Source organism: Dipteris shenzhenensis, chromosome 8 (assembly GCF_047967505.1).
Source record: "Dipteris shenzhenensis isolate YYH24624 ecotype China chromosome 8, Dip_SZ_1.0, whole genome shotgun sequence".
NCBI classification, from domain to species: domain Eukaryota; kingdom Viridiplantae; phylum Streptophyta; class Polypodiopsida; order Gleicheniales; family Dipteridaceae; genus Dipteris; species Dipteris shenzhenensis.
Genome location: NC_141603.1, coordinates 19,001,302 through 19,015,555, shown reverse-complemented (window position 1 = coordinate 19,015,555; position 14,254 = coordinate 19,001,302). Strand labels below are relative to the sequence as shown.

General features: G+C 43.1%; 1 protein-coding gene across 2 annotated transcripts in view; it reads left to right on the top strand.

Moving 5' to 3' along the window:
- The window catches only part of LOC147899223 (uncharacterized), a 182,350-nt gene that overhangs the window by 120,118 nt on the left and 47,978 nt on the right, over window positions 1-14,254 (top strand). For both annotated transcript variants that reach the window (XM_087377635.1, XM_087377636.1), the window contains 8 exons: window positions 633-831; window positions 969-1,118; window positions 1,490-1,542; window positions 1,718-1,801; window positions 2,517-2,585; window positions 3,010-3,086; window positions 3,216-3,285; window positions 3,761-3,910. In XM_087377635.1, coding sequence (XP_087233761.1) covers window positions 633-831; window positions 969-1,118; window positions 1,490-1,542; window positions 1,718-1,801; window positions 2,517-2,585; window positions 3,010-3,086; window positions 3,216-3,285; window positions 3,761-3,910 — 852 coding nt within the window. The remainder of the gene's footprint in view (window positions 1-632; window positions 832-968; window positions 1,119-1,489; window positions 1,543-1,717; window positions 1,802-2,516; window positions 2,586-3,009; window positions 3,087-3,215; window positions 3,286-3,760; window positions 3,911-14,254) is intronic.

The following is a 14,254-nucleotide window of genomic DNA, read 5'->3' as shown; positions in this document are numbered from 1 at the left end:
CACTTCATGTATGGCTGCTTGCTGTAATGACAGTCATCCCCCCCTTGTCTGCAGAATTTCATGACATAGATGGATTGGTCATCTTGTAGCTAATCCAAGTATTTTTTTATAGTTGAAACTATACAATTTGCCTTGGGATTCTTTAAGTTGACTTCATGGATCGTCATATGGCATCCATCATGTTCACAATCATGTTAGTAGTCTCTTTCTTATCTCTTTCCCTTTGGACGTATCCCATGTGATGATCTGCTTTTAGTCATAGTTTTAATGGAAACTAGAAAAATTCGAGGAGAATGGGTTGTTTTATGAAAATGATGTCCATTAGTTTCTTAAACTTTCAATTTATGATAGTGAATCTAATTTCAACAAGGATATTGTTATATGAGAGTATAGATGATCTTATAGCTTGTGGTAAGCTATGGAAAGTTATATGAGGGAAATGCTTTTTTTTGCTATTGCTTCTTTATAAAGTCGGGAGATTGGTAATAGCTGTCTGAATGCATCCTCCCCTTTTTTTTGGGAAGTTATGGAGTAACATCACATGCAGTGTATGCTCTTTGGGGAAATCCCCTCTTTCTTGGTGACACCTGCACAACTTGCTAAATGACTCAACTTTTGGGAAATGATTGCAGGTTGGTGTTGATAATATGTGTATCATAGTGCATGCTGTCAAACGTCAAGATGCATGTCTATCTCCAGAAATACGGGTTGGCAATGCCCTAGGTGAAGTAGGGCCTTCCATTACACTTGCAAGCCTAGCAGAGACTCTTGCTTTTGCAGTTGGAACTGTCACACCCATGCCAGCATGCAGGGTATTCTCCATGTTTGCAGGTTGAACCTCCTTGTTCAATGAGTTTAGTGTCATTGAGGTTACTAGGGATTATTGAATCTTTCTGTATGTGTTTGCATATCAGATACAAGCTTCTTATTTTTATTTTTTAAAGTTGTTACATTCTGGGTGTGTCCAGCTGCTGCGGTCTTTCTGGACTATCTGCTGCAATTGACAGCTTTTGTAGCGCTTCTCACATATGATCTCAGGAGGACACAAGCAAATCGTGTGGATTGTTTTCCCTGCTTTACCTCTGCTGTGCTTGACCATGAAAGAGATGCTGTAACAGGTCCAACCCCCCCCCCCCCCCCCAGCACACACACACACACACACTCCTTCCTCTTCCTTCACTTTTCTTGCCCCCCCCCCCCCCCCCCCCCTCTCTCTCTCTCGCTCGCTCGCGTGCGCCTCCTTCCCACTGCACCTTGCACAATTGGATGCTTGCAAGCTCTGACAATAACTTACTGCAGGTCTCTGTAGGCGTGCAATATGTGCAGTATGGGAAATATTTTCTGTGATATTTAGTGCTGATCACAATACACACTTAACTTTCCTCTTGCTTGAAATGCTGGAACAAAGGTTGAAGCAATTCCTAATGAATGAAAATCGTTTTGATATGTACATACAACATGTGAACATGTGTACTGTGATTGAATGAAGGTGCTTTGGAAAGGGCACGGCAAAAACCTGGTTTTCTTGTATCATATATGCAGGTTAGTTTACCTTTTGATGGGCGATTTTGTTTTTACACTTACAGAAGTCTTCATTAATATATTTGGGTGATGTACGAATTTTTCAATGGACCTGAAAGGCATATCTGGTGATGTTTAGATTCAATAAAATGCATGGCTGGAGTAAACTTCAACCTGTGTAATTTGATGCTTGCAGAGATTCCATGCTCCATTCCTACAAATACCTCTAGTGAAAGCTCTTGTCCTTGCTGGATTTACTGGTCTAACATTTGCCAGCATTGTAAGAGTCTTCTCTTTGAATTTTTGCATTTGTTTCTGAATTGGAAAATTTGTCTTGAACTTTCAGAAAGTCTTAATAACACTCTGTACACAGCTGCTACTAGTTATTAATATATTGATTGAATATAGCAGCCTCGGTTAGGCTATGAAGTAGACAGATCTAGATGTACAGTCTCCCCTATTCTTAAGGGCCATTGCTACAGGACTTGAAATACAATCTGACATTACAAGTACTATATTGCTGTGTGATGGTTGCTTCCTTAAAAAAATTGTGGTGTATAATGTGCCATTGTATAACATCTGAACATATTTAGTATCAAATCTACAAAAACACTGGGCTGCTTTATTTTGTTATCTGCTTGTCAGAGTTTAACCAATTGTTTTATCAATCAATCGAGGGCTACGTAGAAGATGTTAATGAAAGGCTTTCGCGCTGTGTGCCAAATTGGTCTGGAGAATTTCAAGGTCTTGGGACTACTTTTGAAGATGCTTTAAAATCAACCCTGGAGATTTGTACTAAATCATCCTTTTGTTGGATTGTCCTTCTCTATTCTTTGCACCTAACCTTACTATAGTTCCAAATAAGTTTCCAATAAGCTTGTCATGCAAGCCATCCAGCAGAATTTTCTGCAATACAAGATTTTTAGTAATGTATAACCAGTTTAATGATTTGTCTTCTTTTTTTATGGCTGAGGTACATTAGTTTCTCCATGCAGGCTTTAATGGCACGGGTTTCCCCTGGTTTAGAACAGCAAGTGGTTCTTCCACGGAATTCTTATCTTCAGGTGCTCAATCATTTGCATACTTCATAAAAGTAGTGCCCCCATGATTGTTGAAGGGTGCATGGATTTTTCAGGAAGTATCTGAAAAGATTAAAATGGTGTTCAGTCTTGTACTGAACTGCAATGACTAATGTCGTTTTACTCTTCCTTATTTGTTCCAATGAGGAAGAGGTAGGACTGTCTTCTAGGGTTCACTGTAAAGTGGGGAATAAATCCTTTTCTGCTTGTTGATGGGCAAGAAGCATAGATCATGAATGCAGGTAATAACTATATAAAATTTGTAAGAAATAATTGTAAGTGACCTGGCACACGTTATTGGGAAGAGTGACAATTATTTGGTTGAAATTAGTATCATAGGAAGAAGGTTCTCAAGAATCTTTGAGTTGCATGAGCTGAGCAATAGCAATCTTTTGGTGATTTTTTGCAGGGTTATTTTGACAATATTACAGAATACCTTCGAATTGGGCCACCGCTGTATTTTGTGGTGCAGGACTATAACTACAGGTCATCCCTTGCATGCTATCTTGTAGCTTTTCAGGATTCATAGTTTTAATTTTGCGTATCTGGATTTTTTCCCCTCATTCACAATGATTTCCATATTTTCTAATGAATATCTTATGACTCTGTTTTCAGCCTTTCAAGTAACCAGACAGATTTGTTATGCTCTATTAGTCAGTGCAACCCCAATTCACTTCTAAATGAGGTCAGTGTTGCCAATGTTTGTTTCAAGTGCTTAGATTGCGACAATGTCATATCACTCAATGTTTTGGCTTTACCCCCTGCTCGGGTCATTGTTATCTTCTTAGGCATCCCTGTTAGTCAGGTCGCCCTTAAGTCACCTTTTAATAGGACTGGTGTTGTCCATGTTTGTTTCCAAGTAATCAGACTGCTGGAACGTTGTATCATGCCAACTATGTTCCCAACCTCCAGTTCTTTTCCCTCTTCTCTTCCCTCTTCCCTTCCCTTCATTTTCCTCTCTTCCATATGGTGTCTTGTGTCCATCTGTGTATACACCAGAAGGGAGAGAGGATGAAAACTTGTTTTTCTTGAGTTTATACCTGAATCACATGCGTCTTGTATCTGCTACTTTGCAAAAAGGAGAAGAGAATGATTTAAGTCGTGCAATGTAAAGACTCAAGAAATTATGAGATTAAGCTCCACTTTTTAATTTTGGGCAGATCTCCCGAGCGGCAGAGTCCCCAGAAAGCAGCTATATTGCAAAGCCAGCTGCCTCTTGGCTTGATGACTTTCTTGTATGGATCTCTCCAGATGCATTTGGATGTTGCCGAAAATTCCCTAATGGAAGCTATTGCCCCCCTGACGACCAGGTAAAATTGGGGATTTTTGTTTCGTGTCAATGTGTTTGGGATCACTGCAAAATCTATAATGGGCTTGACGTCTTTGAATATGCTAGAAAAAAGAATCTGTCTGTTATGTCTAGGATTTGTCTGTTATTGCTAGTGCGAGTTTAATTTTGTTTTGCAGGTACCACAGGTTTTAAATTGAATCTCCATTTGTTGATTATGCATTTTAGAGGGAATTTTTTTCTGAAAGAGAAGGGGACCAGGTCAGGTAATATTGTAAGAAATGGGAGTAATTATTGAGGATGTTAGCCTCAAACTGTTGTCTGATCCCTTGTCCTCACTCTCTCCCTCCTGCTGCCCCCTTCACCCTCTCCCTCTCCCCCTGCCGCCCCTTCTCCCCTTAGCCCCCACCCTCTCCCTCTCCCTCCCTGCTATCCTCTTCTTTCCCAGCCCTTCCTAGCAGCACTGTTTGTCGGATGGAGCTTTTTGTGCTCGAGTCGGCCTTCACACCTTGATTGACGATGGCCCAACCTTCAGCCTATCCTCACCCCCTTCCATTGGCCGTGAAAACCATCATTTTCTCAAAAGACGAGCTGCAGCAGCTCAAAAAAGATGCTGAGCAGGAGAGCTCGACATCGCTCTTTGCTCGCATCCATGGTTCCCACCCTTCCAGGTTACAGGCTAGGGACTGGATGCTCGCCACTCTACCTAGAGACCTCGCATGTTATGCTCTAGCCGAGATAGCATGACCTCGGAAAGATCGGTGGGCATTTTCCCTTGGATGACCGACTTTTGTAATATTTTATGTGTGTAAATAAAATGGTCAAGGGAAGTAACTGCCAAGGTTTTAGGTGAGGGTGTATTGGCATCGACTAGGTGGTTTTGAGTGCTTAGGCCTACGTGCACCTAAATGTGTAAGAATGCCAAGTGGCAAATGTTTTAATTGTACCCCAAGAGAGGGGTAAATGGTGTACCAAGCTAAAGGTCTAAAATGATGACATGTGGCAGGGGGGAACCATCTAGGGAATTGCGGGCTTGTGGATAGGCATGAAAAAGAAAAGAAATTACGTATCGTGTGAGCATGTAATCCATGAGATAGGCTGGGAGGAAAATCGGATGCCATCGCCTGTGATTGCCCGTGATTCAATGAAAGGAACATATAGTAGTAAATAGTGTATCATTTGGTATCAAAGTGTTCAGGCTGGATGAGGAGATTGCGTATGAAGGGAGCACAGGCACGGGATATGTGACGACGATACGGCCAAGCTCCAGGCTTATAAGCAATCGCAGGAGTGTAAGGTTCCCGTAAGGCAGGTGACGGAGGAAAACTTCAGCGCAGGGTTACGTCGTGGGGCTGAGGCGTGGTGAGGGGCGACGCACAGGCAGCGTCATGACTGTGTGGCTGACTGGTTCGCGGCGAGGACACGACCAGAGTTGGGGGACGGAATTGACTGTTCGTGGGCTCCACGAAATTAGTCGGGTTTTGGTTCGGTCGACGGGCCATCTAGAAGCTCTTCAAGGCAGGATCGCGTACAGCCGCAGACTTGTAATTTGGTATTTGGGATGTGGTCACGTAAATAGCCCGTGGGTTGAGGATGATTCCGAAACAGAGAGCAGGTTGGAGAAGAGCGGGCTGATTCCATAGCTGTTCCGAAGGTCACCTTGTTCTTCATCAAAGGAAATCGGGATATCTGCATTACGTGGAGCTTCCAGGGGGCATTTTCCCCCCTTCTATATAAAATTTTAGTTTCCAGTTTGCAGTCGATTTATTCCTGTACAGTAGAGGGAAATTCGAAGTGAAAAAAAAAAAAAATCGAAGGGAATGGAGGCAGAGGGACAAGATTCTAGGGTAAATCCTGGTGAATCTAGAGCACGATCTATGCAACAAGTGTCCCATACCACACCTACTTTGGTGGGTAGGATTTCTGTACTAGAAGATGCCTTACAACAGATCATGAATGAGCAGCTTTAAGTGAACGCTGGTCAAAATGAAATTAGAGAGATGGTGCAAGCCTTGTCGGCTAGACCATCTAGAAATGAAAAGGGCAAAGCTCCAGCAGAGCTAGAGCCCAGTATACACTCGTTGGAACGTGCGAAGGTCAAGGTACCTATTATTGCTAATTATAGACCGGAAAAGTATGCTGGTCAGATGACCGAGCGCAGTTCTGATGTGATCGAGGTTTGGTTACACAAGTGGGAAGAAGCCTTCACTATTTGTGAAATTAGATCTGATCTAAAGAAAATCTGCAAGACCACTCACCTGTTTATTGAGGCAACGGATAGGTGGTGGATAAAACAACCGAAAGATCAAGTTGCCCCTACCACCTGGGAAGGGTTTAAGGCTGAATTGAAGAAACACTTTCTTCCACCTGACGAAGAGTCTTGAGCTTGGGATGCTTACAGAAGCCTTCGCTAGAGGAATTTGTCAGTGGCAGAGTACACTGACAAGTTCAGGGAATGTGTTATGAAAATAATAGACCCTCTCCCTATGTCGGTTCAGTTGAAAGACTATATCTATGGATTGAATGACAGGATTAAAATGGAAGTTCGGGCTAAATATGTGACTACATTAGATGAATCTATTGCAGTAGCCCTGAACTATGAGGATGCTAGAGGCAAACCTAGTGGGTTTGTGCAGGCAGGTACTCAGCATGAGTACCCAAGAAAAGGGGGATTTCAGCAGAGGAAATGGACTTCAAAGACAAGTGTCTTGCAGCCAAGTGGCCAAACCAAGCAGGTGAAGCTAGTTGAGGGATACGCAAAGACAAGTATCACCATTGGGGTGAAAAGAAAAGTAACTCCAATGGCAGCCCGGGCTTAGTCAAAGTCCTCGTTGACCCCTGAGCAAAAAGAAAAAGCTAGAAAAGGACTGTGCTTCGGCTACCTTCAGCGATGTCAGTGGAAAGATTGTCCACTAAACAAAGACCGTCGCACGGCCAATATGATAATATCTGAATGCGATGCGGAAATGCAGGAGAGTCCCAATGCGGAACATATGCAAATGCAATTGGCTGGACCTTCTCAGAGGTTAGTACCTGTGTTGTTAAGTGTGTCTGTTACTAAGTTAGTAAGCGGTACACCCGATAACATGCTTTCAAAGCCCGCAGCAACGGGGTATACGGTTTTCGATGAGCCCGAGTTGATTAAAATGAAAGGGCAAGTAGCCAATCATGATGTGATTGTATTGTTTGACTCAACGTCAACGCACAATGTAATTAACTCGAAGCTTATTAAGAGGCTCAAGTTGAAAACTAGTCCGTCTGACTATGCTTATACGGTCAGGATGGCGGACGGAAGTTCAACTGAAGTATGGGACCAGAGGGTTACCCAGTTGGAACTTTGAATACAGGACTATGTTGAGAAGTTGGACTTTGAGTTGACCAGGCTTGCTCATGCGGATATAGCCCTAGGCATGGCTTGGCATTTTTGGAAAAATCCAGCCATTGATTATAAAAAGCATATTTACTAGTTCAAGATGAACGGGGTAGAGCTATTACATTAGAGCTCAAGCTGGAATCGTAGGGCTCAGGCTTCCTTTGAGGCAGGAGGATGAGCTCTTAGACAGTGAGTTGGCAAATGACACGGCTGTATTTTTGGATGCCACTCGATAGACACTGAGTTCATTCAGGAGAGCATTGGATTTATTTTGCATTGCGGCAGGTGCACACATTAATTGGAACAAATCCAATGGCTTTTGGATCAGTGATGAGGATACTTCAGCTTGGGGGATTGACATAGGGTTCACTTGGATTTAGAGGGGAGTTTCCGTCAGATATCTGGAATGCGAGGTTGGGTTGGGCATCTCTCCGGCACAACAGTTTGCTCCCGTGTTGGAGAGTATCAGGAGGAAACTCATCTTTTGGAGTTCAGCCAGACTTGACCTTGCATCCAGAGTTGTGGTTGTGAACCAGGTATTGTTGGCCACTGCTTGGTTTGTTTGCTCATGTTGGTGCAGATGTAGAGGTTGTATCACTCCCTGATCCTATTCTCCTTGCATTGGGGTCTTGGAGACTCTGGCTGTATGGTGGTTCCCCTATTAGGTTCTTGTAGTGGACCTAGGGGAGTCGGAATGGATTGATGAGGGGCACCGAGAGAAGAGCTTTCCCTTCTTTCGCTACACAGTTAGAAATGCCCGGAGGTTTCAACTCAGCAGTAGAGGTTGGAGACCCTCCAGAGAGCCACATTGGGATAGTTTTCAGAGTTCTGGAGCTGTGTGGAAGAACTTTTGACGTAGGCTCTGGAAATCCCTCAGGATTAGAAAGATCACTCTTTTCTTTTGGCTTTCTACTCATGGAGGGATTGCAGTGACCCTATGGAGATCCAGCTGACCCTACTTGTCCTCGTTGTCACATGGCAGTCGAGTCAGTACAGCATTGCCTTTGGGAGTGCAGACATGCGAGGACGATCTGGAAAGGTGTTGCTAGGATTTTCAGCATCTTTCTTACAACACATTTCTATATGACGTGGGGTTTAGTGGCTTGGTTATCTCTTACTGGCCCATAGGTGTTTTTCGAGGGACATGATCTAGATCCAACTTTCATTGTACGGCGATACCAGTGGAGTCTTGTTCCCTCCAGGATGTTCCCCTCACTCCTTTCAGAGCTGCTCATGCCTACGTCTTGGGAGATTTTGGCTAGCATTGCAGCTCGGCATATTTGGAGAGCCAGGTGTACAGAGGTGAAGGAGGGTATCCAGGTTCACCCTTGCCAGACTATGGCCAGTATTATTTGGACTGACACAGTACACACTCTGATGGCCATTTGGGCGAGCATGCATGGATCCTCTAGAGCAGCCACTGCCAGGAGAGTTACTTTTTTCAGAGTTTGGAGGGGATCTCCTTTCTTCTTTGAGTTTCCTTCAGGGTTGAGATGGCATTTTCAGCCTCCGCCTTGGTTCTTTATTAGCTCTCTTTGAGCTGTTTTTCCTCATGCATTGCATGATGTACTCCCGCATTTGAGCTTGCTCTTGTGGTTTTCATTCATACTTAATGAAGTAATTTTCTTTATAAAAAAAAAAACTGTTTGTCTGAGGCTATGCTTCCTTGGAGTCACTTAAGCCATGTTCTCATGTCCCATGTAGTGTGGCTAATATATGACCAAAGCTCTAGTAGTTGGTCATGAGGTGGCACGTAGTTATGAGTTTGGGAATTTTAGAGGATGAGTTTGGGAATTTTCTTGGATTCATCTAGGTGTATGAGTTGGCACGTAGTTATCATCATAACTTCGTAATGTACCTACTATACAAACAAAAAAAAGAAAAAAAACCTACTACACACTTTATTTGTCGGGAGTGAAACCCATGGAACTTTATATTACAATAAGCGGTTCCCAGACAGGGAACATGCAATTACATAAGAAAATGTCATATAAGACAAGTAAGCAAGAGAATTTATCTGATGAGCACATAGACAATCACAAAATGATTGTCGTAGTGACATCCGAAAAAGTGAAACTTAGAAAAAGTGGGATCACCAAAGACACTGTCCTTCCGCAGAGTCTAGAGTCCCCATAACGAAACCATGTAAAGAAAAGGTCAAAGCCATAACGTCGTGGATAGATCTCAAGTAGCCTAAATACCTGCCAAAGGAAGCAATAGGAAAAATACACTTTTTGGGTGAAATCCATCTGTTAATATATTTCAAAAAACAATCTCAAAGAAACTAAGGGCTTACTATTTATGTAGGACACACACACACACACACTCTCTCTCTCTCTCTCTCTCTCTCTCTCTCTCTCTCTCTTACACACACACACATTTTTTTTAAATAGTGAAATCTTATATTTCTGTGTGGGAAACCTCAAAAGAGGTAAAAACCCACCAATAAGTACAAGGAAAAAATTTACAAGTAAAACCTCAGAGCAAAAGTCATGAGGCAGCCAAGTAAAAAGTTACATATCAAGCTGGAGGAGGATCAAACACAACATCCTCCAGCTTCAAATTGTTGCTTTGTAAAAACTGATGCAGTGATGAAACCACACCATTAATAAAAACAAGCTGTTTTTTGCCCTTGTGATTCTTCTTGATATAGGCTGGTACCCGAAATTTCTGAATCACAGGGTCAAAAACCTGTTGTAACATGGGATGAAAAGATTCCAGTAAAAAAGGTACTTCTGCATCCCGGACAGAAGAAAACTCTGGCACAGGCATCAAAGGCAGAGAGGCTAAATCTACATCTGTATCTTCCGACGAAAAAGCTGCATCCGATAAAGCAGGACTTAGCATTTGAGCTTCATTCTGAGGATCAACCTGAGTAAGAGCAGGGGCAGCATCTTGAGAGAGAGCATGCATATCATCCTGTAAAATCCCCTCTGCAAGGGGTACATCCATATCCTGAGTAGAAGGAGACTGATGGTGCTCAACAAGGGTGCAATCCTGAGCTTCTTTAGCAAGGGAAGATTTGCCTGTGATTTATCTACCTTCCTCCAGTAGTGCTTCGGAGTAGTAGAAGGCTTCTCCAAAGAAGCCATAGCAGAAACCGGAGGAGAAGGGAGAGTAACCTTGACAGCAGCTGAAGAAGGAGCAGGAGGAATGGGCTTGTATGTAGAAGGGCAATCACGTGCAAAATGACCAACCTGTCGGCACTGATAACATGCAGTGGGAAAAGATGCAAAATGGAGCCTGATGCGCATTGGATGGGCAAATCCCAAATCAAGATCCAGAGTAGATGGCACGGGCTGCGTCATATCCCACAAAATGCAAAGGCGAACATCACGGGAAGCTTGCAAGAACTCCTATCTCGGAACATGAAGAGGCCTTCCCAAAAAAGCTGCAAGAGTTGGAAGAGAGGCACAGGCAGCGCTTTGAGAGTAATCCAAACCAGACAGTGAGTCAGAAGGGTAGCAGAAGGATCGAAAAGTGGATCCCGGGCATCACATAAGTGAAGAAACCAGCCCTAGGAATACCAGCACGACTGAGTAGCTGCTCCACCACATCAGTCGAAGAAACGTGGGCATATAAAATCCTTTGCCTAGAAAGACAAAGGATGAAATACAATCTGGACCCATTGCAGCTTCAGCCCAACGTGAAGGAACCCTGTCCATTAAGTAGAGACAGACTCTAAACTGCTGAGCCTATCGAAGACCTGAAACGAGAAGGGTAGAATCCAAAGAGTAAACAAACAGGGAACCTGATGAAGGAACATGTGTGACAGAGGATGAGCATAACTGACGCAGAAGATCCAGTTGCAGGGAAGAAGAAGGGCCATCTGCGAGAACAAGCTTTGCCAATTTGAAAGAGGATGAAGAAGGCAAAGCACCGCGCTTCCGTCGAGTGAAGACTCAAGCAGGAGGAATAGAGGAGGCAGAAAAAACAAAAGATGTTTCGGGAGCCTGTACGGGCGGGGAAATTTGTACGGATTTTGCAGGTACTGGCGTCTGCACCACGTCTGACTAGACGGAGGGTTGTATGAAGGGCTCAATCGAAGGTTCTGTAGATAACTGCAGCGGGGGGGCTGAACATATTGTACGAAATTCCGTACAGCTGATGTGAGCTATACGGATGGAGATGAAGGCTGCAAGGTGGAAGACGGGGGATGTACCGGTAAAACGAGGGAGGGAACAGAGGGGGACAGAGGGTTGACCAGGGCTGCGGGGGCTCCAGAGCTCTCCATCGTCCTCACACTCACTCACTCCTTACACACACACACACGCACAGACACAGAGGCACATACATACCTACACACACTTTTTTTTTTTTTTGTGAGAAGAAATCTTTATTTCTATAGAATAATTACATTCGTAGCTGCTTCAAAAAGCGAAGTAGCTACTACTCAAGAAAAGATCTCAGTATAGGCTATATACACATCCTGATCAATCAAACGAGTCTGAAAACAATCGTAGAATGATTGTTGCAGAGATCGTTTGAAAAAAAGGAAGGATGAAAATAGTGGATCACCAAAGACTCTCTGATTTCTATCCATCCATAAAGTCCATAGGGTCCAATATCGCACCCATACAAAAAATAAATCAAAACCCTGTCTCTGGGGATGAAATCCAAACAACCAGAAAAATCTGCCAAAAGTAACAGTAGGAAATCGCTGTCGAAGCCTCTGTCTGATGCTCGCACTCTACATACCTACTCACACACACACACACACACACACACACACATGCACACACACACACACTCGCGCACACACTTTTTTTTAAGTAATATCTAGTGCTGTATTTATATGCTCATAAATTTACAAGATGGGAAGTCTCCAAAAAGGAGAGTATCCCAAAGATCAGAAAAATAAAAAGAAAAGCTCTGTGCAAGAAGCATCTATATCACCCTCATGGCAGGCATCATGCACACAACTTTTTTGTGAAACCCGTAACTATAAAATTAACATGATATCAATGTACATGACATTAGACTCCAAAAGAGAGCCTAATGGAAGAACTCAAAAACAGTCAGAAAACACTTCGAGGCTAGTAGCATCCAAGTCCCTCGCAGCATAACTATCATATAAAGATTGCTTGAGGGACATTCTGAAGAAAGCATATGCCTGAGGAAACTGTTGTTCCATCCTAAAATGCAATCTCTGTGTCCAAATAGTCCATAGTACCCAAAAACGAGCCTAGTGAAAGAAAAGGAGGAATGGAGACATCTGAGAAGAGAAGCATCCAAACATCCAGAAGAGTTTCCCAAATCTGATAGAGGGAAACCGAAGCGGCAACAAATGAGAGACATGAGTGATCAACATCCGAGTGTGCGGGCAAGACCATAACAAATGGGGAACTGTCTCACTGTGATGAGAGCAACGGGGGCAGGAAGAGGAAGCAATACGACGTGCTGCCAATTTCACCCCAATGGAAAAAGCTCCCACTATACATCTCCAAAAGAAAAGCCTCTGTTTCAATGGCAATTTAGCTTTCCAAATTTTCTGGAGTTGTGATTGCCACCAAGATAAAGGCCTATCCAAATTCCAAAGAGTGTTGGCATGCTTATCAATCCATGGCGGTGGAAGAAGAAATTTGTAGACCATCGAGGAGGCCAAATTATGCATTGAAAGCGAACAGGTAGCAGGAGATGAGGAAGTCAGATTCCAGTGCAGTAATTTGTCCTGTACAAACAGTGGAGGAATAGGAACAAATGGCGGCAACATAGTTGTAAGTATTCTCCAAATGGTCCTCTGATGCAGACCCAAGAAGAATGTCCTGCAAGCTTGTGGAAATGAAAGCACATAACCATGTTGATCCACAACATCTCCGACAAATTTTATGCCCAATTTCATAAGATTATATGCTTTAATAGGTGCCTGTAAAGCAAGAGGCGATTCAAACACCTTGCTCCAATGGATGCTTTCCAAGCGAAGAGAATTACCATGATGGGAAGAAGCACCTTACCATTTAGCATAAGAGAGAATTCTCTTCCAATCATGAATAAAAGCAGTAGAAACAGGACAACCAGGAATTTTCCCCTGAAATGTGGTGATGACTGCTTCCCAGTGATCTATAATCCAATGCCCATATTCATGGGATGTTATGTTTCCACACATAGTTGCTAACATAATAGCCCATGGCTGTTTTTGCTGAAAAAATTCAGCAATCATAGTGCTCTTTCTTGCCAACATATGAAACTGAAGATTGAGAATATCCAGTCCCCCATGAGTCTTAGGAGAACAAACAGACTGCATGGGAAGTAGTCGCAAAGCCTTTTTGTGAGATTTGCTTTTTCAAAATATCTCCATAGCCTGGGACATATAGGAAGAAAAATGCTTGAAAGACCAGTGTGTGTGTGTGTGCATGATGCCTATGTGGGCTTTCATATAGGCATCATGCACGCACACACACACACACACACACACACTCTTTTTTCATAAAGGTGAAATCTTTGATTGATTATATTATATGAGTAGCAACCTCAAAATAAGGTGCTACAATTACATCAACTGAAAATTTCAGTATATGCCAAAAAGACCTCATGATCTATGCAGCGGGTCTGCAAGCAATCAAAGAAAGTTTGTTGCAAAGAACACCTGAAAAAGCCAAACAGAGAGAAAGAAGGATCACCAAAGACTTTACAATTCCTATATGTCCATAAAGTCCATAGTACCCAGTAGCTAACCCAAACGAAGAAAAGATGAAACTCCGGTTTGGATGGATGAATTCCAAATAGCCAGAAGAACTTCCCAAACGGAACAAATGGGAATCTCGCTTGCAGGCGTTGTCGAAGTAGATCAAAAAACTCACGAGAGCACGGACAATGCCAAAACAAGTGAGGCACGGTCTCTGAAGAAGCAGAACATCTGTGGCAAAGTGCAAGAGCAATGTGTTGATGAGCTAATAGCTGTCCAGATGGAAACACTCCCAAAAGAACTCACCAAAAGAAAACTTGTTGCCGAAGCGGTACTTTATAGGCCCAAAGTTGCTGTAATCTTTTCCT